The sequence below is a fragment of the Pristis pectinata genome, chromosome 3 (genome assembly GCF_009764475.1).
Source record: "Pristis pectinata isolate sPriPec2 chromosome 3, sPriPec2.1.pri, whole genome shotgun sequence".
NCBI lineage: Eukaryota > Metazoa > Chordata > Chondrichthyes > Rhinopristiformes > Pristidae > Pristis > Pristis pectinata.
The window spans coordinates 48,259,438-48,284,388 of NC_067407.1; the positions used below are offsets into that span (position 1 = coordinate 48,259,438).

The 24,951-nt window shown below is 40.0% G+C and overlaps 1 protein-coding gene across 5 annotated transcripts in view; it reads right to left on the bottom strand.

The window, feature by feature from the left end:
- Nucleotides 1–1,064: 1,064 nt before the first annotated feature.
- The window catches only part of zgc:110366 (uncharacterized protein LOC550476 homolog), a 113,309-nt gene continuing 89,422 nt past the window's right edge, over nt 1,065–24,951 (bottom strand). For 4 of the 5 annotated variants that reach the window (XR_007955970.1, XR_007955969.1, XR_007955972.1 and 1 more), the window contains exons 6-8: nt 23,445–23,504; nt 14,462–14,632; nt 1,065–3,322 (exon numbers count right to left, since the gene is read on the bottom strand). Coding sequence is in view for 1 of the 5 variants with exons in the window: in XM_052011475.1 (XP_051867435.1) it covers nt 14,463–14,558; nt 23,445–23,504 (156 nt within the window). In the remaining 4 variants the exon portion in view is untranslated. The remainder of the gene's footprint in view (nt 3,323–14,461; nt 14,633–23,444; nt 23,505–24,951) is intronic. The other variant, XM_052011475.1, reaches the window with a different exon arrangement.

The following is a 24,951-nucleotide window of genomic DNA, read 5'->3' on the forward strand; positions in this document are numbered from 1 at the left end:
AAGTGTGAAGTGATACAATAGGAAGATCGAATTTGAAGCAGAATACAAAGTTAATGGCAGGACTCTTAGCAGTGTGGAGGAACAGAAGGATCTTGGGGTCCTGATCCATAGATCCCTCAAGGTTGTCGCGCAGGTCGATAGGGTTGTTAAGAAGGCGTATGGAGTGTTGGCCTTCATTAGTCAGGGTAATGAGTTCAAGAGCCGTCATGTAATTTTGCAGCTCTTCAGAACTCTGGTTAGACCACAGTTGGAGTATTGTGTTCATTTCTGGTTGCTTCATTATTGGAAGGATGTGGAAGCTTTAGAGAGGATGCAGAGAAGATTTACCAGGATGCTGCCTGGGTTGGAGAGCATGTCTTATGAGGATTGGTTGAGTGAGCTAGGGCTTTTCTCTTTGGAGCGAAGGAGGGTGAGAGGTGACTTGATAGAGGTGTACAAGATAATAAGAGGCATAGATTGAGTGGACAGTCAGAGACATTTTCCCAGGGCAAAAATGGCTAACATGAGGGGGCATAATTTTAAGGTGATTGGAGGAATGTATACTGGGGATATCAGAGGTAAGTTTTTATTTACACAGAGAGGTGGGTGTGTGGAATGCACTACCGGCAGCTGCATTAGGGGCATTTAAGAGACTCTTAGGCCCATGAATGATAGAAAAATGGAGGGCTATGTGGGAGGGAAGGGGTAGATAGATCTTAGAGCAGGATAAAATGTCAGCACAACATCGTGGGCTTAAGGGCCTGTACTGTGCTGTAATATTCTGTGTTCTCATGAAAGGTCATTGACCTGAAATGATAACTCTCTCTCTCCAGATGCTAGCTGACCTGTTGAGTATTTCCAGCATGGTCTGTTTCCATTTGAGGACTTGTTGAACTTGGGTTTGGATTTTTGTTTAATATTCTCCTTACTGCCTGTCAAGCTGGTGCAGTTTGCATTTTGGGCTTAAAACTTTGGAAGGCCTGCTGTTCCTGCACATGTCCTGTCGAGTATTAAAATTAGAAATTAAAGTGGTGATGGAAGAAAAACACAGCAAATATCAAATTCTAAAAGATCACATGCAGCTATAGAAATGTTTATTTTTGTCTTGTTAAAAATTTGCATGTCAGTTAAAGTATTGGTTTGATACAAAGTAATGCCAGTCTTACATATCATATGAATCGCATCAAGTCAGGTATAGCAGGGGTGTGGAAGCACAGTAAAGCTCCTTATGCTACACCCAACACCACGTCATAACCTGAACTACAGAATAAGATCTGTATCACATCAGCAAATTTTTATTCACTACACTGTGTACTGAATTCTGGCACTATAGAGTACATTGTTCAGTAGTTATCACTATGATTATCATACTTAATTCTGAAATATAAAAGAGTGTGTGTGGAATATGGCTTTAACTGAGCACAGATGCATGTTGCATGAATACTATTCTGACACACCTGGCAGACTGGGGCTCATTTCAAACCGCTAGTTGTGGATTCTTCAGTTTCAGGCTTTGAAAATGAATGTTATACATGCAGTAGCTCTTTACTTTCTAATACATTTATATTTATCACAGTTGAAAATGCATGCCATTCATTTATAGATGAAAGGTCAAGCAAGGATAAAATGTCGGCACTCAACTGTTGAATAAGTCCACCTAAAAACCAATGAATCTTTTTTTTATTTCTATGCTGATGAACCTGGTGAAAAGAGGTAGCTTGTTTTTTTTTGCTTTTGCTCTTTTTTTCACAAATTGTTGTGTCACATTGCTGCAAAACAGTGATTTGCAGAATTTGAACAATTGTGGGAAGCAGCACTTGATTGGTGATCAATAAGGCACCAACCTCTGGGCCACATGCCAGTGACTGTTCACTTCCTATTTACTAGGCATCATCTGACTGCAGCTCTTTTGCTGTCTTAGTGTTTGGATTGCCCAAAGCAGAACAGTTACACAAGAGTTAAACAGAACTTGAGAGCAGAATTCCAGTATAAGGATCATGTAGAAATTGCCCTCACAATTTATTATGATCAGGTACAGCATGCTTATTCTGTTACAGAAGGGGCTGCCAACAAAGAAACCACCACAAGATTTATTATATAAAAAATTATTCTAGAAATATAGAGGTAGTTTGTCATTCCAGATGTTGCTTGGAATAACACTGTGCTGTTGGACTGTACTGTCTATCTTTGAATTGGCTGTTAAAAATCTGGAAAATTCAAGCTTAATGCAAAACATCTGTACTTTAAATTAGTAGTCAGTTTTCATGTTTATACAGTGATATATCTTATGCAAAGGCATTAGTGAAAATTTTTAATGAATTTTCAGTAGCAGCAAAACAATTCAAGCTAAACTCCCATCGATGTTTTATTCTTTTGGATGCCTTGTTGGTTGTCAAATCCCTCAGTAGATTTCCTTCAGAGAATAAATGCAACTATGATATTATTTGGTAAAAATGTAAACATTTTAATTAAATATAAACACTAATAATTCAATTAATTAATCCAGGATTATAATATTTTTGTTACAGGCACTCTGGTTTTGATCCAATTGGTTTGTTTGGGAAAAAATAATTAGGAATTACTCTGTTTTTTAAAAAAAAGACATCTCTTTCTTATGGTGGAAAAAAAGAAATAGTAACAAATGGTTTTAAATAATCTGTACTGCTGCATAGGTGAGTTTCTGGAATACTAATCAATCAAAGAAACAGTTATATAAGGAGTAACAGACCAGGAAGATTAGCAAAATAAAATCCAAATCTAAATGCACAATAATCTTTGAACCTCTCAAAATCACAGATTAAAAGTTTAAAATAATTGACACTTTTTATTTCATCTTTAATTTCTTAAATATATATTCCCACAGATAGGGAAAATCACAGCAAGTGTCTTCTGATTTGCATCTGCTTATGGGACCAAGTGTCTTGTAGAGTTACTGAGATATTAAATAAATTAATATGTCATTGAATGCTCAGAGTAGAATGGACTTCAATTCCCAGTGCAATAAATGTGGATTAGTGCACATATTAAGTTCAACAGTAGGAGTTACCTTCCATTTGAGTAAGGTACCTGACTTAAGATTTTCCTGGAGTAGCTTTCTATCCAAAGAGGTTAACTAATCAAGTGGTATAAAAAAAACTATCTTCACTAACTATAGTTATAGTCAAAATAAGTGTCTTAAGAGCATTCATTGAACATGTTTGCTGGAGGAATCCTTGGCAGTAGTAGGGTCTGATTGAGATTAATGATCCTTCCATAAAGGGAATTTCAGTGTAATCAGCTTGTTGTTCTCCTTAAGTGAGTTTAGGAATGTCATATCTTCTTCACTGAGTGAAAAATTGAAGACCTGTAAAACAAATCACAGTCATGTGTCCAGGAGTATCAAAAAAAATACAATGGCAATGCTGGAGATTTAATGGATAGCATATCGGATGGGTGGCGTAGTTATCATTTATAATTTAGCCAAAATCATTGTATTATCTTAGAAAATGATATATACAAAGTAAAGCTGTTTAACCCTATTGCTCATAAAATTATAGCTCAACATTCATGGGTTCATCTGGTTTTTCATGAATCTACAGAATTGAGGGACTTTGAAAGATAAAGAATTTCACCTCACATTCTTGTCAACCAATGTATGGAGTGCATGTCACCCTCTGAGGACTATTTTCTTCAGATATTATTCGCTATGCATGTCTCATTGTAAACACTATTCCATGAAGCTGGGACAGAATTATTAATCTGATTTTGCAACATTGCTGGGTTATAATTTCCTTAGCCTGTGTGGCACCTCAGCCAGTCTTACTTTGCCACAGTCATCCAGTACAAGCTTTCTCTGAAGAAAGAATTGAGACCAAGTCTAAAGGGACAGAGGACATTATCAATGGTCACAAATGACACTACTAAATAAGGAAAAGTTGAACTGTAATGGTATCCATTATTAAATTAGCCTAAATGACAAAATAGGATAATTATGAAAACTACAGAGAATGACAGGTCTTTAGAATCCAATGTAACAACAGCAAACACAAGTTACAACCCAAGTGTATTCAGAACAGCTGTCATGGTCTAAATTTATACATTATTCTTAACGTTTGGGGTAAAATCTTTGGAAAGACAGGGCAGAATTCCTTAATCTTGACCATTTATCACTTTGTTGAACTGTGGAGTCACTTCCAAACAACCTTATTTGGTCATGTCAGAAGGCATATAATATTGCAAAAATTGGTGGGAAGCCAGAGGATTGGGAAGCTTTCAAAAGCCAACAGAAGGCAACTATAAAAGCAATAAGGGAAGAAAAGATGAAATATGAAGATAAGCTAGCCAATAGTATAAAAGAGGATATCAGAAGTTTTTCCAGATATATAAAGAGTAAAAGAGAGGCAAGAATGGACATCGGATCACTGGAAAATGACACTGGAGAGGCAGTAATGGGGAACAAAGAAATGGCAGATGAACTGAATAAACATTTTGCATCAGTTTTCACTGCGGAAGTCACCAGCAACATGCCAGAAATTCAAGAAAGTTGGAGCAGAAGTGAATGTAGTCGCTATTACTAAGGAGAAGGTGCTTGGGAAGCTGAAAGGTCTGAAGGTGGATAAGTCACCTGGACCGGATGGACTACACCCCAGGGTTCTGAAAGAGGTAGCTGAAGAGATTGTGGAGGCATTAGTAGTGATCTTTCAAGAGTCACTAGCGTCAGGAATGGCTCCAGAGGATTGGAAACTCGTAAATGTCACTCTACTCTTTAAGAAGGGAGGGAGGCAAAAGACAGGAAATTATAGGCCAGTTAGCCTGACTTCAGTGGTTGGTAAGATGCTAGAGTCCATTATTAGGAACGAGGTTTCAGGGTACTTGGAAGCACATGATAAAACAGGCTGAAGTCAGCATTGTTTCCTTAAGGGGAAATCTTGCCTGACAAATTTGTTGGAATTCTTTGAGGAAATAACAGGCAGGATAGACAAAGAAGAGTCAGTGGATGTTGTTTGTTTGGATTTTCAGAAGGGCTTTGACAAGGTGTCACACATGAGGCTGCAAAACAAGATAGGAGCCCATGGTATTACAGGAAAGGTACTAGCTTGGATAGAAGATTGGCTGACTGGCAGAAGGCAGAGAGTGGGAATAAAGGGGGCGTTATCTGGTTGGCTACCAGTGACTCACGGTGTTCTGCAGGGAATGGTGTTGGGTCCACTACTTTTCACGTTAGATGTTAATGATCTGGATGACAGAATTGATGGCTTTGTGGTCAAGTTTGCAGATGATACAAAGATAGGTGGAGGGGCAGGTAGTGTTGGGGAAGCAGGGAGTCTGCAGAAGGACTTGGACAAGTTGGGAGAATGGGCAAAGACCTGGCAGATGGAATACAGTGTAGGGAAGTGTACGGTCATGCACTTTGGTAGAAGGAATAAAGGCATTGATTATTTTCTAAACAGGGAGCAAATTCAGAAATTGGAGGTGCAAAGGGACTTGGAGTCCTAGTGCAGGATTCCCTAAAGGTTAACTTGTAGGTTGAGTCGGTAGTAAGGAAGGCAAATGCAATGTTAGCATTCATTTCGAGAGGACTAGAATATAAAAGCAAGGATGTAATGCTGAGGCTTTATAAGGCATTAGTCAGACCACATTTGGAGTATTGTGAGCAGTTTTGGACCCCATGTCAAAGGAAGGATGTGCTGGCATTACAGAAGGTCTAGAGGAGGTTTACAAGAATGATCCCAGGAATAAAAGGGTTAATGTATGAGGGGCATTTGATGGCTCTGGGCCTGTACTCGCTGGAGTTTAGAAGGATGGGGGTGGTGAAATCTCATTGAAACCTACCGAATATTGAAAGGCCTGAATAGAGTGAATGTGAAAAGGATGTTTCCAGTAGTGGGAGAGTCTAGGACCAGAGGGCACAGCCTCAGAATAGAAGTGTGTCCCTTTAGAACACAGATGAGGAGGAATTTCCTTAGCCAGAGGGTGGTGAATCTGTGGAACTTATTGCCATAGACGGCTGTGGAGGCCAACTCATTGGGTATATTTAAAATGGAGGTTCATAGGTTCTTGATTAGAAAGGCGTCAGAAGGTTGAGAGGGAAAAATAAATCAGCCATGATCGAATGGCGGAGCAGACTTGATGGGCCGAATAGCCTAATTTTGCTCCTATGTCTTATGGTCAGACAAGCCCTATGTGGGGACATTTACCATATACATCTCTCAACTCTTTTAGGCTACTCAGGTAAACATAAATATATGAGCTTACATCTAACATTTGTATGAGTAGTACTTATGGGGTAGTGACAGATCTAACATCTCTGGTCCAGGATTTTTTTTTTGGAGGTTTTTGTGAAATTAACAAATGGACTATTTGGGAAAGGATCCTGCTGTTTTACATTGTAAATCCTGTTGTAAATACTGTAGTTTTACAATTTATTTTTAATGCAGTCAGATATTCAATGTGTAATTCTACAAATTGTATATATTTAAATTGTAACTGATGGTTAGATCTTTCAGTTAAATTAATTTTGACAAATTTATTCACAAGCCTGGTCTGTTAAGGAAGACAAAATAAATAAAACAGAGCTCAAATACTTCAGTCTGAAATTAAAAAACATGAGAATAATCGAGGGTGTAAAATCCCACCTGCTCATTTGAAGCTTTTCATACTAAAACATATTCCATCTTAGCATCCACCTGTGTTTAGAGTCATAGTCTTATAGCAAGGAAACAGGCCCTTCGGCCCACCTGGTCCATGCCAAACAAGATGCCCATCTAAGCTAGTCCCATTTGCCTGCGTTTGGCCCATATCCTTCTAAGCCTTTCCTATCCATGTACCTGTCCAACTGTCTTTTAAAAGCTGTTATTGTACCTGTCTCAATCATTTCCACTGGCAGCTCGTTCCACTTGTGTGTCACCATTGTGTATATATACGGAAAAACAAGTTACCCCTGAAGTTCCTACTAAATCTTTTTAGATAGGTGCACTGTGGGTGTGACTCCAGATGGTATGTTATCTCCCTGGTGCCAAAATCAAGGGTGTCACTGAGCAGCTGCAGAGTATCCTTAAGGGAGAGGAACCGGAAGTTGAGGGCCTTATTGGTTTGAGGTGCCGTAAGCAGATTTTAGGGAGGTGGGAAAAAGGTTATAAAGAAAGGTCTCAAAAGGAAATAATCTCAAGATTACTCCCAGTCCCACATGCTAAATACAGAAGATGAAGGATATCAATCAAAGTTGGAATGTGGAAATTAGAAATACAATAAAGCAAAATAAGTAGGTAGCAGAAACAAAGGCAAGGAGAAATACAGGCACAGTACAGAAAACTTAAATGGCCAAATTCAAAGGCACTACATCTAAATGCACACTGCATCCACAACAAGGTAGACGAATTAAGCACACAAATAGTTGTAAACGGGTATAATCTAACTGCCATAACGAGAACATGGCTGCATGGTGACAAAAGCTGGGAACTAAATATTCTAAGGTATTCAGCTTCAAGGAAAGAGAAGCAAAAAGGAAAAGGAGCTGGGGCAATGCTGTTAAAAGATAATGACGTCAGTATAGTAGTTAGGAAGGATCCTAGCGTAGCAGATTGTGATGCAAAATTAGAGTTACTCTGGGTGAAACTAAGAAGTAGCAAAGGGAAGGAAACAATGTTGGAAGTTGCTTATAGGCCTCTGAATATTAGTGGAGATCAAGTGTGTGGTTATATATGAAGGAATTAGAGGTGGATGCAATGGTTAGTACAGTAATCATGGGGAACTGTAATTTATACAAATGAAATTAGTATTTACAATGTAGGGGTGAATTCCTAGAAAATATCCAAGATGGATTTCTAGATAATGGGATATTGTAGACCTAGTATTGTGCAGTACAGAAGAGTTAATTAATAATCTTGTGAAGTGGAGACACAAAAGACTACAGATACTGGAACCTGGAGCAACAAATAAACTTGCTGGAGGAAATCGGTGGGCCAGGCAGCATCTGTGGAGGGAAATAAACAGTTGACGTTTCAGGTTTAAAATAAAGGGTCTCCACCTGAACTGTGGACTGTCCACTTCCCGCCTGCTGAGTTCTTCCAGCATCCTATCTTGTGAAATTGCCCGAGGAAAGATTGTCATTCAGTTCAAAACAGATGTAGTTCAATGTGAAACCAGGGGTTTCAATTGGAACAAAGGGAATTATTAAGTGAAGGACAGGTTAGCAGTAGTGGATTGGGAAACTAAAGTAAAGAATATGTATAAGGAATGACAGTTTTGGGTAAAGGCTGGCATCTAAATAAACCATGACTTGCAACAAATATACATTCCTTTAAGGCACAAGGACTCAACTGGAAAAGTGGTCAAACCGCGAGTTTCGGGAGAAATTGAAAATAGTATTAAATAAAAGGAAATGGCTTATAAACTTGTCAGAAAGAAAACCCCAAGCATTGGGAGCATTTTAGAACTCGGCAAAGGATGATCAAGAGATTGATAAAGGGAACAGAATGAGAATAAACTAGCAAGAAACATGAAAGCAGATTATGGAGAGACAAGAGAAACTGCAGATGCTGGAAATCTGGAGCAACACACAAAATGCTGGAGGAACTCAGTGGGTCAGGCAGCATGTATGGAGGGAAATGGACAGTCGATGTTTCAGGTTGAGACCCTTCATCAGGATAAGTGGGGAGATAACCAGTATTAAAGGTGGGGGGGAAGGGGTGGAGCAAGAGCTGGCAGGTGATGGGTGGATCCAGGTGAGTGGGGGGTTGATAAGCAGGTGGGGGAGGGGGGAGAATGGGAATGAAGTGAGGTGATGGGTGGAAGTGACAAAGGGCTGAAGAAGATGGGAATTTAGGAGAGGACAGTGGACCATGGATTAAAGGGGAGGAGGTGAGGAGAGGAACCGGAGGGAGGAATGTGTGGGTGATGGGCAAATCGAGAGGGCAGGGGAGGGGAAAGAGAAGGGGTGATGGGGCTGGTAGGATAAGGGAAAACAAAGGGGGGGACAGAGGGGAGTGGTTACCGGAAGGTAGAGAAATCGTCATTCATGCTGTAAGGTTGGAGACTACCAAGGCGGAATATGAGGTGCTGTTCTTCTAATCTGTGTCTAGCCTCAACTTGGCAGTAGAGATTATTTCTTCCAAAATTCTGTAGATTCTGGAATGGTTCCTGAAGACTGGAGGGTAGCAAATGTGACGCCACTATTGTAGAAAGGAAAGAGAAAACAGGAAACCAGCTGGCTCTTAGACTAAATGTTAGTTGGGGAAATGATGGAATCTCTAATAAGTGTGATATCAAGACACCTAAGATAATAAAGTTGAGCAGAATCAACCTGCATTCATGAAAGGAAATTATGTTTGATTAATTTGTTGAAGTTCTTTGAGGACTTACCTGGTAGAATAGATGAGGGGGAACCAGTGGATGAAGCATATTAGGACTTTCAGAAAACTTTTGGTCATATCTTTGGTTGTTGAACAAGACTTGAGCACATGGAATTGGGGATGACATGCTAGTGAGAATTGAGAGTTGGTTCGCAGATAGAAAACAAGTAGCAGGAACGAATGGGTCCTTCTTCGGCTAGCAGACTGTGATAGTGGAATAACCACAGGGATCAATGCTTAGGCCTCTATTACTCACAATCTATATCAACGATTTGGCTAATGGGACCAAATGTAACATTACCAAGTTTGCTGATGATACGAAACCAAGTGGGAATGTGAGTATTGATGAGGATACGAAGAGTTTCAATATGGACAAGCTCAATGAATGTGCAAGTTAGATGGAGAAAAAATGCAATTCCTAACAAAAATATAAATGCTGGGTTTTTAAGTGGCAGGAGACGGGGAACTGTTGTGGTACAGAGGGAACTGGGTCTTCTTGTACACAAGTCTTGTACACATGTGCAACACGCCATTAGAAAGGCAAATAGTATGGCCTTTTCTACAAGAGGATTTGAGTACAAGATTAAGAATGTCTTACTACAATTATATAGGGCCTTGGTGAAACCATACCTGGAGTATTATGTATAATTTTGGTTTCCTTGCCTAAAAAGGATGCACTTGTTATTAGAGGGAATGCAGCATAGATTCCTGGGAATGACAGGTATGTGATATGAGGAGAGATTGAGTAGGTTGGGCCTCTATTTAGAGATTAGAAGAATGTGACCTCCTTGAGACATAAACAAATACCTGGGAGGCTCGAAAGGGTAAATCTGAGGAGGATGCTTGTCCTGGCCGAGGGGTCTAGGACCACGGCTCACAGTTGCACAATAAGGCATATGCCATCTAGGACTGAAATGAAGAGGTTTCTTCACTCAGGGTGGTGAATCTTTGGAATTCTTTACCCCAGAAGGATAGGGTCTCAGACATATTTGCATTCAAAACTGAAATTGATAGACCTAGATATGAGAGGAATCAGGGGATGGGGAGAGAGGGCAGGAAAGTGTTGAGGTGTAGTAGACCAGCCCCAATCTTGTTGAATGGCAGAGCTGTTCTGAGGAGCCAAACAATTCACTCTTGCTTCTGTTTCTTCTTATTGGAGTTCGTCTGCTGCTGATCCTCTGCAGCAGGTTTGTGACATGAGGAGAGATTGAGTAGGTTGGGCCTCTATTTAGACATTAGAAGAATGTGACCTCCTTGAGGTGATGCTCGATGCAAAATTATGTCAAGTTTCTGGCCAGCAACCCCTGTGACAGCATATCTGAGACCAAGACTTTGTTAATGTGGAGGCACACCCTAGTACTCTTAGCTCAGATCATTGTTGCTGATGCCATACCATAGAGTAAATCTCCTTTCTTCTATTCTTCTCCCTGTATTACAATAATCCTACGATTTGTTGGGGAGGTTGTCTGACTCTCCATTGTTTATCAGCTGTATTTTAGAAATGTGTGAACTTGGGTTTCTTTTGTAACAGTTTAGGCGTGGCTTCTTTCATATATTGTCTTTGTCATGATAAAGACAGGATGTTAGCAGTCTGAGTGACTGCACATTTTGTACTACACACTGAAGTATGCAACGAATCGAGACACGACTGGAAAACAAATCGCTTTTTGGTTCTTCAGGGTGTGGTTCACATATTCTTAATTTTCAGTTATACAACAAAGGTATATTACGTGTTTTATTCATATATTGGCTGCTACTTTTCTTAGCATCTAAAGTCATATGACTGTGAAGTTAATCTCTGAGACTTTCATAACACTCTTCTAAAAGGTCTCATTTAATGACTAGAGGAATTTTTCATTTGTATATCTGCAACCAATAATAAAGTCAGAAAACAAAATCTGCAATATGTGATACTTCCAAAGAGATTTCAGGATGTTGCTAGCATAGACCGTTAAACTGAAAGATATTACTTTACTTTCAGTCTCACTCATCTATGATCTCCTTCTACCACCTGCTATTTAGTTAAATGGTTAATCAGCAGCAGTCAATTAACTACTTTAAAGGTCAAAAGAAAAACTGATTGAAGAAATTTAATACTGTAATCTCAAAAGGGAATTCTCAAGGAATTCCTAAGACAACAGACTTCAAAAGATTTTCTCATGGGGCATAAGTACTGCTGGTTAGGCTAGTTTTCATAACTCAGTACTCTATCGCACACTTAAATTGCACCATGCAGATTATGGAAAGATGTTGCAGTATCATAAGATGAGTCACTTACTGCAAGGTATCTAACCTTTGACATGCTGTTATTGCCACGGTACTTATGTGACTGCTCCAGTTGAGTTTCTGGTCAATGACGACCCTGAAGATTTTGATACTGGGGAAGCTAGTGATGGTAATACCATTTAATATCAATGATAGTTGGTTAGACTATCTGTTTTTGAAGATGGCCACTGCCTGGCACTTGAGTGGTGAGAATGTTGCTTGCCACTTATGAGCCCAGTCCATGGTGGAACACCCGAAGATGGTTTGGCTTAGAAAACTATCTTGAGGAACTCCTGCATTAATATGCAGGGGTTGGGATGACTGACCCTCAAGAACTAACCATCTTCCATGGTGCAAAGAATGAGTATGATTCCATCAAAAGCAAGTCTCCCTGAAGTGGGATGCAGCAAGAGTTTATAAAGAAATTTCTGGTATAAAGAAATTTCTCCTAACCTCCCAGCTCAGTCTCTCAGTGAGCATTTTAAATTTATGATACCTCCCTTGTCATCACATCTCCAACCAAATAAAGTCCTATCCTTTTAAAACCATCCACAGTTTTAAACACATTATTAAAATTCCACTTGCTCTTCTCTACTGGTGTGAGGAAAGCCCTTTTATCACGTCTCTTTTCTTATCTGTGTGGCCAGATTCTGCTTTAACTCCATCTACAAGTTTGCAGATGATACCACAGTTGTAGGCCGTATCTCAAACAGCGATGAGTTGGAATACAGGAAGGAGATAGAGAGCTTAGTGGAATGGTGTCATGACAACGACCTTTCCCTCAATGTCAACAAAAGAGCTGGTCATTGACTTCAGGAAAGGAGGCAGTGTACGTGCAGCTGTCTACATCAATGGTGCTGAGGTTGAGAGGGTTGAGAGCTTCAAGTTCCTGGGAGTGAACATCACCAACAGCCTGTCCTGGTCAAATCCATAGCCAAGAAAGCTCACCAGCGCCTCTACTTCCTCAGGAGGCTAAAGAAATTTGGTTTGTCCCCTTTGACTCTCACCAACTTTTACCGATGCACCATAGAAAGCATCCTATCAGGATGTATCATGGCTTGGTACAGCAACTGCTCTGCCCAGGACCGCAAGAAGCTGCAGAGAGTTGTGGACACAGCCCAGTGCATTACGGACACCAGCCTCCCCTCCTTGGACTCTGTCTTTACCTCTCATTGTCTTGGTAATCAAAGATCCCACCCACCCGGGACATTCTCTCTTCTCTCCTCTTCCATCGGGTGGAAGATACAGGTGCCTGAGGGCACGTACTACCAGACTTAAGGACAGCTTCTACCCCACTGTGATAAGACTATTGAACAGTTCCCTTATACAATGAGATTGACTATGATCTCATGATCTACTTTGTTGTGACCTTGCACCTTATTGCACTGCACTTTCTCTGTAGCTGTGACACTTTACTCTGTACTGTTATTGTTTTTACCTGTACTACATCAATGCACTCTGTACTAACTCAATGTAACTGCACCGTGTAATGAATTGACCCGTATGATCGGTTTGTAAGACAAGTTTTTTCACTGTACCTTGGTACAAGTGACAATAATAAACCAATACCAATATCTATAGATTACTATTTTTAGCATCAACCAGTAAAAGGAAAGGGAAGATGTCTCTTGATACTTGTACTGTTGCACTCTACTTTCATCTGGGCCACGATGGTGAAGGATCAGAGATCAGGCATTAATGCATAGAAGTAAAGAGATCATTGCATCATATACAGGCCATTCCACTCACAATGTTTTAGGAACAGCTTTTTCACTTCTGCCATCAGATTTCTGAACGCTTCACGAACACTAACTCGTTATTCCTCTTTCGCATTATTTATTGATAACTTATAGTAATTTTTATGTCTTGCACTGTACTGCTGCTGCAAAACAACAAATTTCACGACATATGTCAGTGACAATAAACCTGATTCTGATTCTATCCTGTATTAATTAATGACCAGGAAGAGAATTGAGAAAAATGTGTTGAAATTAGTTTTTCACTAAATCTGACAGTTAAAGAGCATTGCTGCACCCCTGCTACTAGCCTAATGAAGACAAGCTGACTACTGGTGAATGCCACCTTAAAATCTGCACGGTTAAGCACAGTCCTGATCTTATCTTCTTAGCAGTCATGTTTAATTTCATTTTAAATTGTGGTCAAAGCCTTTTCAGATTCCTTACAAATACCCCACATTAATGTTGGGATCCAAAGCATCAATCAGTACTATGCCATAAGTTCCCTCTAAAACCTGTCAATAAGCAATACAAAATGACTTGCGTCCAACCTGGTACTGACTCACTTGTATTGATAAGATCTTGTACGTTTCCGAGGGTGATCATCCTGAACACTTTTCTATTTTTTCCCCAAATGTGCAGGGTTTGGTTTTATTTCATACTTTTCATATTTTTCATAACCTTTTATTTACTTATTTTACATTTCAAAATGTTCTTTTGCTTTTATTTCTTGCTTTTATGTTTTTAGATAAATGTATTTTATTTAGATCCTCTAGTGCTTTGTAAGCAATATTATCTTAACATTTAAAAATTTTAAATCTCAGGTTTGGGATTAATAAAACTAGGCTCAATGCAACAGGGAGCCCATACAAATACCTCTTATAATCTACAGTATACATGACATGCAGAATTTATAAAATATTAGCCACTATCTATTTAAATCTCTAACAGTAACATAAAATGAAAAGTTCCTTATGTACGAGGTCTGATCATGGCATTGGTATGCGATGATTTTGTTGCATTACTTCCTGATATATTCCCTAAAGTATTTTTGTAATATCAGCCTTTATAAAACAAAAGTTTAACCCACATTTCAAGAATGAACATATGATATCGATCAAGAAACTGAGTGTGAATAAAATTTTGACATACATTATTCGATATTTGTAGGATCCCAAGACACATGCCGGCCATCATGCATTCCATTTAGACATGCAACATCATCCTCCGCAAGGGAAAAATGGAATACCTATGAGGTATATGGTGCAGTGAAGTTAGTAGACTTCCTTTGTTCCTTGAAGATAGCAGTTCAGTGGAATGAAACTATGGGGAAACATCAGCTCATTTTATTTAAAGTAATAATTTTAAATTCAACTCAACAATTTTTGAATTTTGTAGGTCATTATGTTGATGTACCAAGATTGTTTATCTAAACTCATTGTTATTATTGAAAAAAAAACCTCTAAGTACAATTAGGAAACACTCTGATAAAGGTCCACCATACTCAAAAGGCAGGATATGAATTTTTGATTGTCATTCCCCACACAGATTTCTGATCCCTTGCCGTCAACTAAAAGCAGATTCCAACAACATCAGCTCACAGAGAATTACTGGCTCATCCTAGCCTGCTCTCCCATGTCTATTGGTGACTGAGTCAGCAACAGAGCATGTCATGTTCACTCTCTGCAGTGAAGAAATATGCATGGCATGAGCACATTGTATAGTGATTCTGATTTGTCATTGCTAACACATTGCACTTGCAATTCTGTAACTCCATTGCACTAACTTTCTGTGCTCATGGTTCTGTTACTCAATCTTATTGTCATGCTGAGGCATAATTCTGTAGAGTACTGATACTGAATGCTCTGTGCCAGGAGTAAGCCATTCAGCTCCTTGGGCTTTTATCCCATTCAGTTAGATGACAAGTGGTCTGGAACATACAGCATTTGCCCACTCCCCGGGTAGCATCCACAGCCTTCGGAGGAGAGAATTTCAGATTTCCATTGCTGTTGATTTGGAAAAATCTTTCATCCTGGACTAGCTTTAATTCTGAAGTTGTGCCCATTTGTTCTGGAGTTCACAAAAAGAAATAGCCATCTCCTCTAGTGATTGTCATTGTTATCAATGCAATAAATCAAAGGTATTGTGGGAGATTGTGGTGACCAGTTTGATCCTGGGTAGCTTCTATATCTGAGTGAAGTTTGAAGATATTTGCATAGTTTGGGGGGCTTTGAGAGAGGGTGGGTAGGATATAGGGAATTATTGGGATAATTTAGTCCAGTAGGTAGGTACCTTAGGTGGTCGTTTCAATTTAGCTAATGGTCACAGTCAGGAGAATGTAACTTCCAGTCAGACAGGTTTGGGGACTAAGGATTCTGTGAGACGCTGGCTAATAGGTAAATACTTTGAATCCACAGGAGTGAGAACAAAGAATGCAGAGAAGATGAATGATAGAGAAATGGGAGGGAAGGGTTAACATTTAGGAGAGAAGGGTTAGATAGACATTAGAGCAGGCTAAAATGTCGGCACAACATTGTGGGCTGAAGGGCCTGTACTGTGCTGTAGTGTTCTATGTTTTAATATGGGCAATTTGACCCCAGCAGTATGAAACCATTCAATTGTGGGGGTAAAAATGAATGTGATGGGGACAGGGGACAACATTGTCAGCAGCTATGAGTGGGAGGGAGAGTATCAAGTTGTATTCCACTTGGAAACCAATGACATTGGCAAGCTTGGAATGAGCTTCAGCAGAGGAGGTTTGAGGAACCAGGGTTCAAAGTAACAAACAGAATCTCAAGAGGTAAGTTTCCAGATTACTATTTGAGTTTCACATTGGAATGAGCTTCAGCAGAGGAGGTTTGAGGAACCAGGGTTCAGAGTAACAAACAGAATCTCAAGAGGTAAGTTTCTAGATTACTATTCGAGTTTTACATTAATCAGCCTGAGATCAAATAGATCAGAGAGTGTGTATGTGACATACGCAATGGTATTGGAATTGGGTGTTTTGAGTGATGGTGCACTTGTATGAGTACTGTGCAATGAATGGGGGAGCCGATCCATCAGGCTGAGATCAGTGTCCTGGTGAACCAAATCACTAGGGGTTGCCACCAAAAAAAAATCTTCAAATGAGGGCAAGTTTTTTGCAACTGAAGTGAAATGTTAAAGCCCACAGAGTAGTATGAAAAGAAGAGATAGTGAGTTAACAGTAACAATGCACCAATGTAAGATAAGATAAGATCTTCATTAGTCACATGTACATCGAAACACACAGTGAAATACATCTTTTGCGTAGTGATTTTGGGAGGCAGCCCGCAAGTGTCGCCACGCTTCCGGCGCCAGCATAGCATGCCCATAACTTCCTAACCTGTACATCTTTGGAATGTGGGAGGAAACCGGAGCACCCGGAGGAAACCCACGCAGACACGGGGAGAACGTAATTAGAGGTCCTTTATCTTAATGCAACATGTATTCTTACACCCGGAGGAAACCCACGCAGACACGGGGAGAATGTAATTAGAGGTCCTTTATCTTAATGCAACATGTATTCTTAACGAGATGGGTGAATTAATGACAAAGAATGATAAATGGGGTTGATGTAATAGCCATTATTGAGATGTGGTTGCATGGTGAGTCAGGAATGGAAACTAATTAGTCCAAGGGAACAAAGACAAACCAAAATGAAAAAGACTGGCCTAATAATAGCGGATAACAAAAGGATGATAGTGAGGAAGTATCTAGCTCAGAAGATCAGAAACAGAAATTAAAAAAAAACAAATGGGTAGAAAACACTGATGGGAGTAGACTTCTTAGCAGGAACCTTCTTGCTGAAATAAGAGGCTATGTGAAGGGAAATAAGGAAATGGCTGAGATGGTAAACAACCCTTTGTATGTGCAGTAGAAAATAAAACAAAATGGAAAATCATTGGTCTAAGGAGAGTGAAGAACTTAATTAAGGTTAAGTACTGGAGAAATTAATCGGGAAATGGTAATAGATCACCTGGATTTGATGGCCTGTAACCTAAAGTTCTATATGAGGTGGTTGCAGAGATGATGGTTGCACTGATCTGTCAAAATTCCCTAGATTTTAAAATGGTTCAAATCGAATGGAAGGTCATAAATGCAACAACCACCGTTCAAGGAAGGGGGGGGAGGTGAAGTGGGTATGGCATGAGGAAGAGGGTTGGAGAGAGGTAGTATGGTGACAGGGGTAGTGGAAAGGGTGAATGAATAGAAATTATAGGTCAGGTAGCCTGATGTCAATAGTCAGCAAAAGGGTAGAATTCATTTTTAGAACTGGTAACAGGACATTTTAGAACACAAAGATTAGACATAGTCAACATAGTACCAGGAAAGAGAAATTGTATTCTGCAATTAATAGAGTTTTGAAAATGTTTTTCTCCTCCTTTTTCTTAATTATTGAGTGCAGGCAACAAAGATTGAACAGTTTCCATTTTGTTCTGTGCATTAGTGGAAAGCTTGTAGGTGAATCGATATTGAGGTGGAAGAGATTCAGGAAGAGGGTAGAGTAGTGATGCAGCCTTGTTTGACCCCAGTCTGCAGTAGGATTAGCTGGAGTTGGATGGGCCTACACTCATTTTGGAGCTTAGTAGTGTGGGAAGTGATCACATTGAAATATAAGATTCTGAGGAAGTTTGACAGAGTAGAGACTAAGATACTATTTCCTCTGGTAGGAGAGTGTAGGATGAAGGGGGCATGATTCCAGGATAAAGAGTAAGGCACTTTGGATTGCAACAAGGAAAAGTATCTCAGAGGATTGTGATTCCTTGGAATACTCTTGCTCGTGGAACTGTGGATACTTCACTTTTGACCTTATTCATAACAGAGACTGGCTGATTTTTGGCCATGAAAAAGTAGCTGAGATCAAGGATCAGCCAAAATCTCTTTAGAAGGCGGAGTAGGCAAAGGTCATATGGGCTACTCCTGATCCAGTGTTCATAAGCCTAAAGGTTCTAAGTGCAAGAGAATACCAGCCAGGTTTGTGCAAGTTGTTCTCATAATGTGATACTTTGAGCCTGGTATAATTTTGCCGAAACTTCAGCAACTCCATGAAAGCCAAAATATTCTTCGTGCAGTGCAGTGTCCTAAACATAACCTGCCATCTAGAAAAGGCTTGATCAAGGCTCAATACAACTGAAGCCTAACAAACTCATTTCTGAATTCTAATCTGAAGTACAAGCTAACATTTCATTTGCAGTTTTGATTGATCTTTGTACCTGGGCACTAGTTTTTAGTGATTTGTGCACTTGGACACCCAAGTTCATGCAAATGATTCTGTTACCTAATCAGACAAATATCCTAATATTCACTGGTACATAAGAAATGGAAGCAGGAGACAGCATTGTGATTAATCTCTTACTTTAGTGCCACTTTCCTTCACTACCTCCTTATCCCTTGATTCTCTTTGTATATCTAATAATCTAACAACTTCTTCTGTCTTGAATATGTTCAGCAATTGAGCCTTCTCAGCCCTTTGGGGTAGAGTGTTCCAAAACTTCCACAACTTTGAGATGAAGAAACTTTTTCTCATCTCTGTGCTATATATGTGACTCTTATTATGTGACCGTGAGCCCTTGTTCCAGATATCACAGCCAGGGGAAACATCAGCTTCTCAACTACCTTGTCAAGCTCTACAAATTTTACATATTTTCAAAGAATCACCACTCATTTTTCTAAACTCTTGGTCTGCTTGATCACTTCTCATTTACAAACCTAGCAATGCAATTTCTGTTGTATTAATCAGGAAGGGACACACATTAACTTCAGCTGATCTTTTTCTTTTGACATATCTGTAGAAGCTCTTTACAGTCTGTTTATGCTTCCCATTTGACTACACTCTTATTCTATTTTCCCTTTCTTATCAATGCTTTGGTTCTCTTTTGCTGAATTCTGAAATGTTCCCAATTTTCAAGCTCACTGCTTTTTTTGGCAACATTGTAAGCCTTTTCCTTTGGTTAAATACTATCTTTAACTCTTGATAGCAATGGCTGGACCACTTTTACTGTTAGTTTTTTTAAAAACAAATTTGCAAACAATGTATAAATTCTTTAAATGTTTAAGTGTAAGCTGTAGAACTGTAGAACAATACAACATATCTGCCTCCACCACTACCCCAGGCAGCACATTTCATGCGCCAACCACTCTGGGTGAAAAAGCTCCATCTGATATCTCCCTTGAACTTCCCACCCATTACTTTAAAGCCATGCCCGCTTGTATTGAGCACTGATGCCCTGGGAAAGAGGCGCTGGCTGTCTATCTATTCCTCTTAATATCATGCCTCCCCTCATCCTCCTCCTCTCCAAAGAGTAAAGCCCTAGCTCCCTTAGTCTATCCTCATAATCCATACTCCCCAATCCAGGCAGCATCCTGGTAAATCTCCTCTGCACCCTTTCCAACGCTTCCACATCCTTCCTATAATGAGGCGACCAGAACTGGACACAGTACTCCAAGTGTGGTCTAATCAGAGTTTTGTAGAGCTGCATCATTACCTCGCGGCTCTTAAACTCGATGCCACGACTTATGAAAGCTAACAACCCATAAGCTTTCTTAACTACCCTATCCACCTGTGAGGCAACTTTCAGTGATCTGTGGATATGAACCCCCAGGTCCCTCTGCTCCTCCACACTCCCCAGAATCCTGCCATTAACCTTGTACTCCGCCTTGGAGTTTGTCCTTCCAAAGTGTACCACCTCACACTTCTCCGGATTGAACTCCATCTGCCACTTCTCAGCCCAGCTCTGAATCCTATCAATATGTAAGCTTCGACAGTCCTCCACCCTATCCACAACACTACCGATCTTTGTGTCATCTTCAAACTTGCTAACCCACCCTTCCACCCCCTCAAGCCATTATTAGTTTACCTGTCATACTTTCTCGATCTACCATAGCCAGTTCTTGCCAGATGCTTTCATACTTTGCTTAATTCAGATTTTAAACTCTAGTTACAGACTGAACTAAATCAATCGTGTATTGTAGTCACCCCTCCCAAAAGACCCCTGACTACCAGATTTCAAACCCTTTCTCATAAATTTAAAATAGCCTGTTCCCTCACTGGTTCCTCAACATAGTGATCTAGAAAACTGTCCATGAATTCACCCTCCACATAAACACTGCTCATTTGGTTTGCCCAGTTTATATGTAGATTAAAGTCCACTATGTTACATTCACAGTGTAAAGCATTTCTTGCTTTATACCATGTTTTGTATTACCGCTACTGTTTGGGAGCTTCAATATAACTTTCACCAATTGCTTCTAACCCTTGCTGTTTCTTAATTCCACTTGATTTTTTTGATCTAACATCCATCCTTGCTACTGCCTTTATCACACCCTTTGCTATCACGGCAAGCCCACCTCCTTTTCCATTTAGCCCACCTCTATTAAAGTTAATTATCCTGGAATATTTCATTCTCAACCTTTTGTCACCTTGCTCCCACATTTCTGTAATGGCTATTAGATCTCGTCTATTTATTTTTCTCTTTACCATTTTTCCCTCCTCTGACCCCAATTGTTAGAATACTCTTATGTCTGCATACCCTGTCCCTTCCGGGATCTTTCCTATCCTACTCCAGCACTTAGCAGATGTCCTTAAGCCTGGCACCAGGTAACATAGCCTTTGGAACTTATGACAGCAGTGAACAATATCTATCTCTCCAACTATACGGTCTCCTATTACTACTACTTTTCTTTCATCCCATAGTTAAGGATGACTTGCATCCACTCCAGATCTGTGGGCTTTGAGGTTACTGCTGGGGCAAGAGGTGCCTGGCAGGATAGGTGGGGTGCTGCGGCTGTTCGGGAGGTAATTAGCTCCTTCTGTTATTTACACTGGCCTTCTATGTGCTCCCAATGCAAGGTCTCAAGGTTCTTTAGTGCCATTCCCAGTGCTCTTTTGCCACACTGACTGGTCATGGGCCAAGGATTCCGAGGAATCAGTGAGAATGTTGCACCTTTGAAAGGAGGCTTGACTAACATCCCAGAACCTCTTCCTGTGTCCACCCGGTAATCTTTTCCCATGACATAAATCAGAATAATGTGTTGTTTTTGGGAGTCTGCTGTCAGGCATCTGAATGTTGTGGCCTGCCTAGCGGAGTGAACTGAATGTAATTATAGCCTCAATGCTAGGTATATTCATCAAGGAGAGGACACTGATGTTGGTTCGCTTATCCTCCAGTGGATTCAGAGGATTTTGCAGAGGCAGCATTAGTGGTATATCTTCAATGCTTTGAGGTGCCTGCTGTAAGCAGATCAAAAGCTTTGCACTGGGTTAGAGTTGTTGTTCTTCCAACATGCTTTTTTCTCAGAAAACTGAAGGCATCTTTGTTGATTCTCGTCATGGATCTTTATTGTTGGAGGGGAGGTTGGTAGGGGATGTTGAATGTAGGTCCATTCTCCCACATACCTCAGTTAATATATCAATGCTGACTTGAAGCCTGGCTTTTGAATATCCGTGTACTGCAGGTAAAATGCTGAAGTAAGATTGACCTCGGCTCTGGAGTGGTGGCGATGTAGGTTGAGCAATTTCCTCTTGGTCCTGTAGGTTGGCTGCAGTCCAGAAGAAAGCTTGTGAAGGCAAGGTGCAGCACTCAGGCATTTCACGAATAAGTGAGAGGGTCAGGGTGAAAAAAATAACTTCGCTCGATACCACAATGTACTCAGATTGGACATGTTGTGGACCTATTGGTGGCATGTTATCATGAAGCAACTGCAAGATGGCCATGAATTTCTGCAGGCAGCCAAATTTGAGGAGGATGCTCCAAAGTCCCTCTCGATTGATGGAGTCAAAGGCTTTAGCAAGCTTGATAAAGGCCATATCTAGTGGTTGAATTCTCTCCTTGCATTCCTCTTGGAGTCATCAAGATCCAGTTTGCTTCTCGATGGACGTAATTCACACTCCAACAGGGGACACTGGGAGGAGCTGTTGCAGAAGACCCTGGTGAAAACTTTCCCTGTGTCAGGCAGAAGGGAGATCCCTTTGTCTCTAAAGTAGTCATCTCTCTTGAAAATGGTCACAATTACAAGGTCCCCTGACATGTTCTTCTCTTTCCAGACGTGGAAGATGAGATTGTGAATTTGCGACTAAAGTTTGTCACCACCAAGTTTTAGAACTTCAGCAGGGAGACTGACAGATCCCTTGTCACTGTTTAGATGGCATATCACACTTTTGACTTCTTGTCAGTAAAGGCTGCAAGGCTGGACTGGGTAGTTTGCTTTGGGATGAAGTCAAGTATAGAATTATGGTTGAGTAGATTTTCTAGGTGTTCCTTCTTTCCAACTGCCCTTAGAAGTCACAGATACTTGCTTCTGTCATACCAATCCACTCTTAGTACATGGCTTGTGCAATATCTCTTTTACCCTATTTTCTTGTGAAATCTCTCATCTTGAATGGCCTCCTGTACCACAGTGTTGTGGTCACTTTACTCATCTTCCCTGCAGTTTTTGCTCTGATCCACATTTGCTGCAAGAACCTTATTCTTGTTGGACAAGTGCAAAGGCAGAAGCTCCTGGAACACTACCTTCTGGACCCCCACACCTGCCTTACTCATAGTCTACCCACTGTCTCATTTGCCTGACCAATCCTTAATCCAAGGGGTGTAACTGTCTCCTGGAACAAAGTTTCCAGGTAAATATGTGGCAGTGATTCAGATGTGTTGGTGCAGAATCCAGTCACATTAATTCCAGGGAGTTTTGGCTTAAGCTCTGCATCAGTGTTTCAGTGATGGGTTCTCTTATTATGCCAATAACTGTCACTCATTTATTTGAATTCTTTACGCCAGTGGCTGTTAATCTTTGGTAATCATGGTTTTTTACCCAGTGATTGTGACTAGTTGCTATGCTAAAGTCATGTGCCAGTGATTCAATGGTCAGTGATATTACAGCTTTGTGCTAATGATTCTCTGACTAATTGATACAATTGCAAAGCCACTGAATAGTAATTAACGTTACTACCAATCTATCTACACCTAGATGTTCATTAGGAGGTACTGTTTGTTAATATGGAACTTAATCCCGAAGGATGAAGACTGATTAACCTTTAATTCGGGGGATGCCACAGAAGGATCTATAAAATTAATACAAAGAAAGAAAAAAAACAATATACTGCATTTAAAAAAAACCTTACCTGGCAGTTTTCCCAAATCCTTTCCTTCTTTGTAGATTTTGGAATGGTCACAATTCCATTCTTGATTAGAAAATAATATAGTTAATTGCCAAAGGTCAAATAGTTAATCATTCAAAAATGTTGACTTTAAACTCTAGCTCAGTGAACAGTTTTGAAAGGAATCACTTTGCTTCTCAATTTCATTAAAAGAACCTTTTCGCAGCTACTAAGATAGGACAAGAGCTAATGACAGTGGGTTTTGGATAGATGGAGTTTTGTGAATTTTTTAAGGTTAAAATTTTATAGAAATACATATTATCAATATTCTTAGGGGGAATCAAAGATGTGGATGGTGTGTCAGGGCCAGCAATGTGTGCAAGGTTTTGGGTAGTACGGGGTGGGCAGTAATGGGCAAACTAGGGTATGCGCTCCCTCAATTATCGTCCAGACAAACATATATAATGCAAGGTTAAAGTCATGTGCACACACATTCATCTCGAACCTTGTCCCTTTGCAATTCAGCAAATATCAATTCGGGGTAATCTCCCTCTCATGACTATTAAACTGCATACAGAAGGGTTAGCAGATTATACACTGTAGTTGTATACATCAGGGCTGTTCGAAAATATTAAGATGCTGATGGAACTCAGCAGGTCGGGCAGCAACCGTGGAGAAAAACAGACGGTCAACGTTTCGGGTCAGGACACTTTCCTGACCTGAAACATTGACCATCTGTTTTTTTCCCCACAGATGTTGCCTGGCCTACTGAGTTCCTCCAGCATCTGGTTGTTTTTCATCTAGATTCCAGCATTTGCAGTCCTTTGTTTCTCAGTTTGAAAACATTCATGGAAATGCTCCACTTGGAGGAATCCATTCCAATCCATTTAGCAGTAGATGACCGGATTTGGTATGTAGCTTTAATCTTGAAAATAAAGATTTGGATTTGATACTGAGTACAATTTACTGGGACATCATGCATGCACAGGAAATGCATATTTTACTGTCATGATTTTATGACCTTAAACAATCTGAGAAGCAAAATTTCAAAAAAATCATTTGTGTTCCTCAATTAATTGCTGTGCTCTCCTTTATAACAAATAGTGTTTGAATTTTGCACTGTTCAACCCATCAAATTCCTAAAACACTGGGAAATTATGCTGAAAACCTGTGTCGAATACTGAGACAATTTACACTGCAACATCTGATTTTCTGCACAGGTCAAGGATCACCAAACAGCAGAATAGGGCCTTGCTCATGTGGACAGCTGTTAACCACCAATCAACTCTGACTACAGAATTCCACTAAATGTGCAAGAATGTGGCCACTCATTAATACAAAATCAATGCAGAAGACATGAGTATGCTTATTTTTATTATGAAGTGACTAACTTGGAACATTAGTGGGAATGGAGGTTAACAGGCATTTCAAGTATCTTCCTCATTAGTTGTGGGACAATTTTTTCAAAAGGATTCTTAGATTTTTTTTAATAAATTCATTTTTGTATCATGAAAATAATAAATGTTAGTGC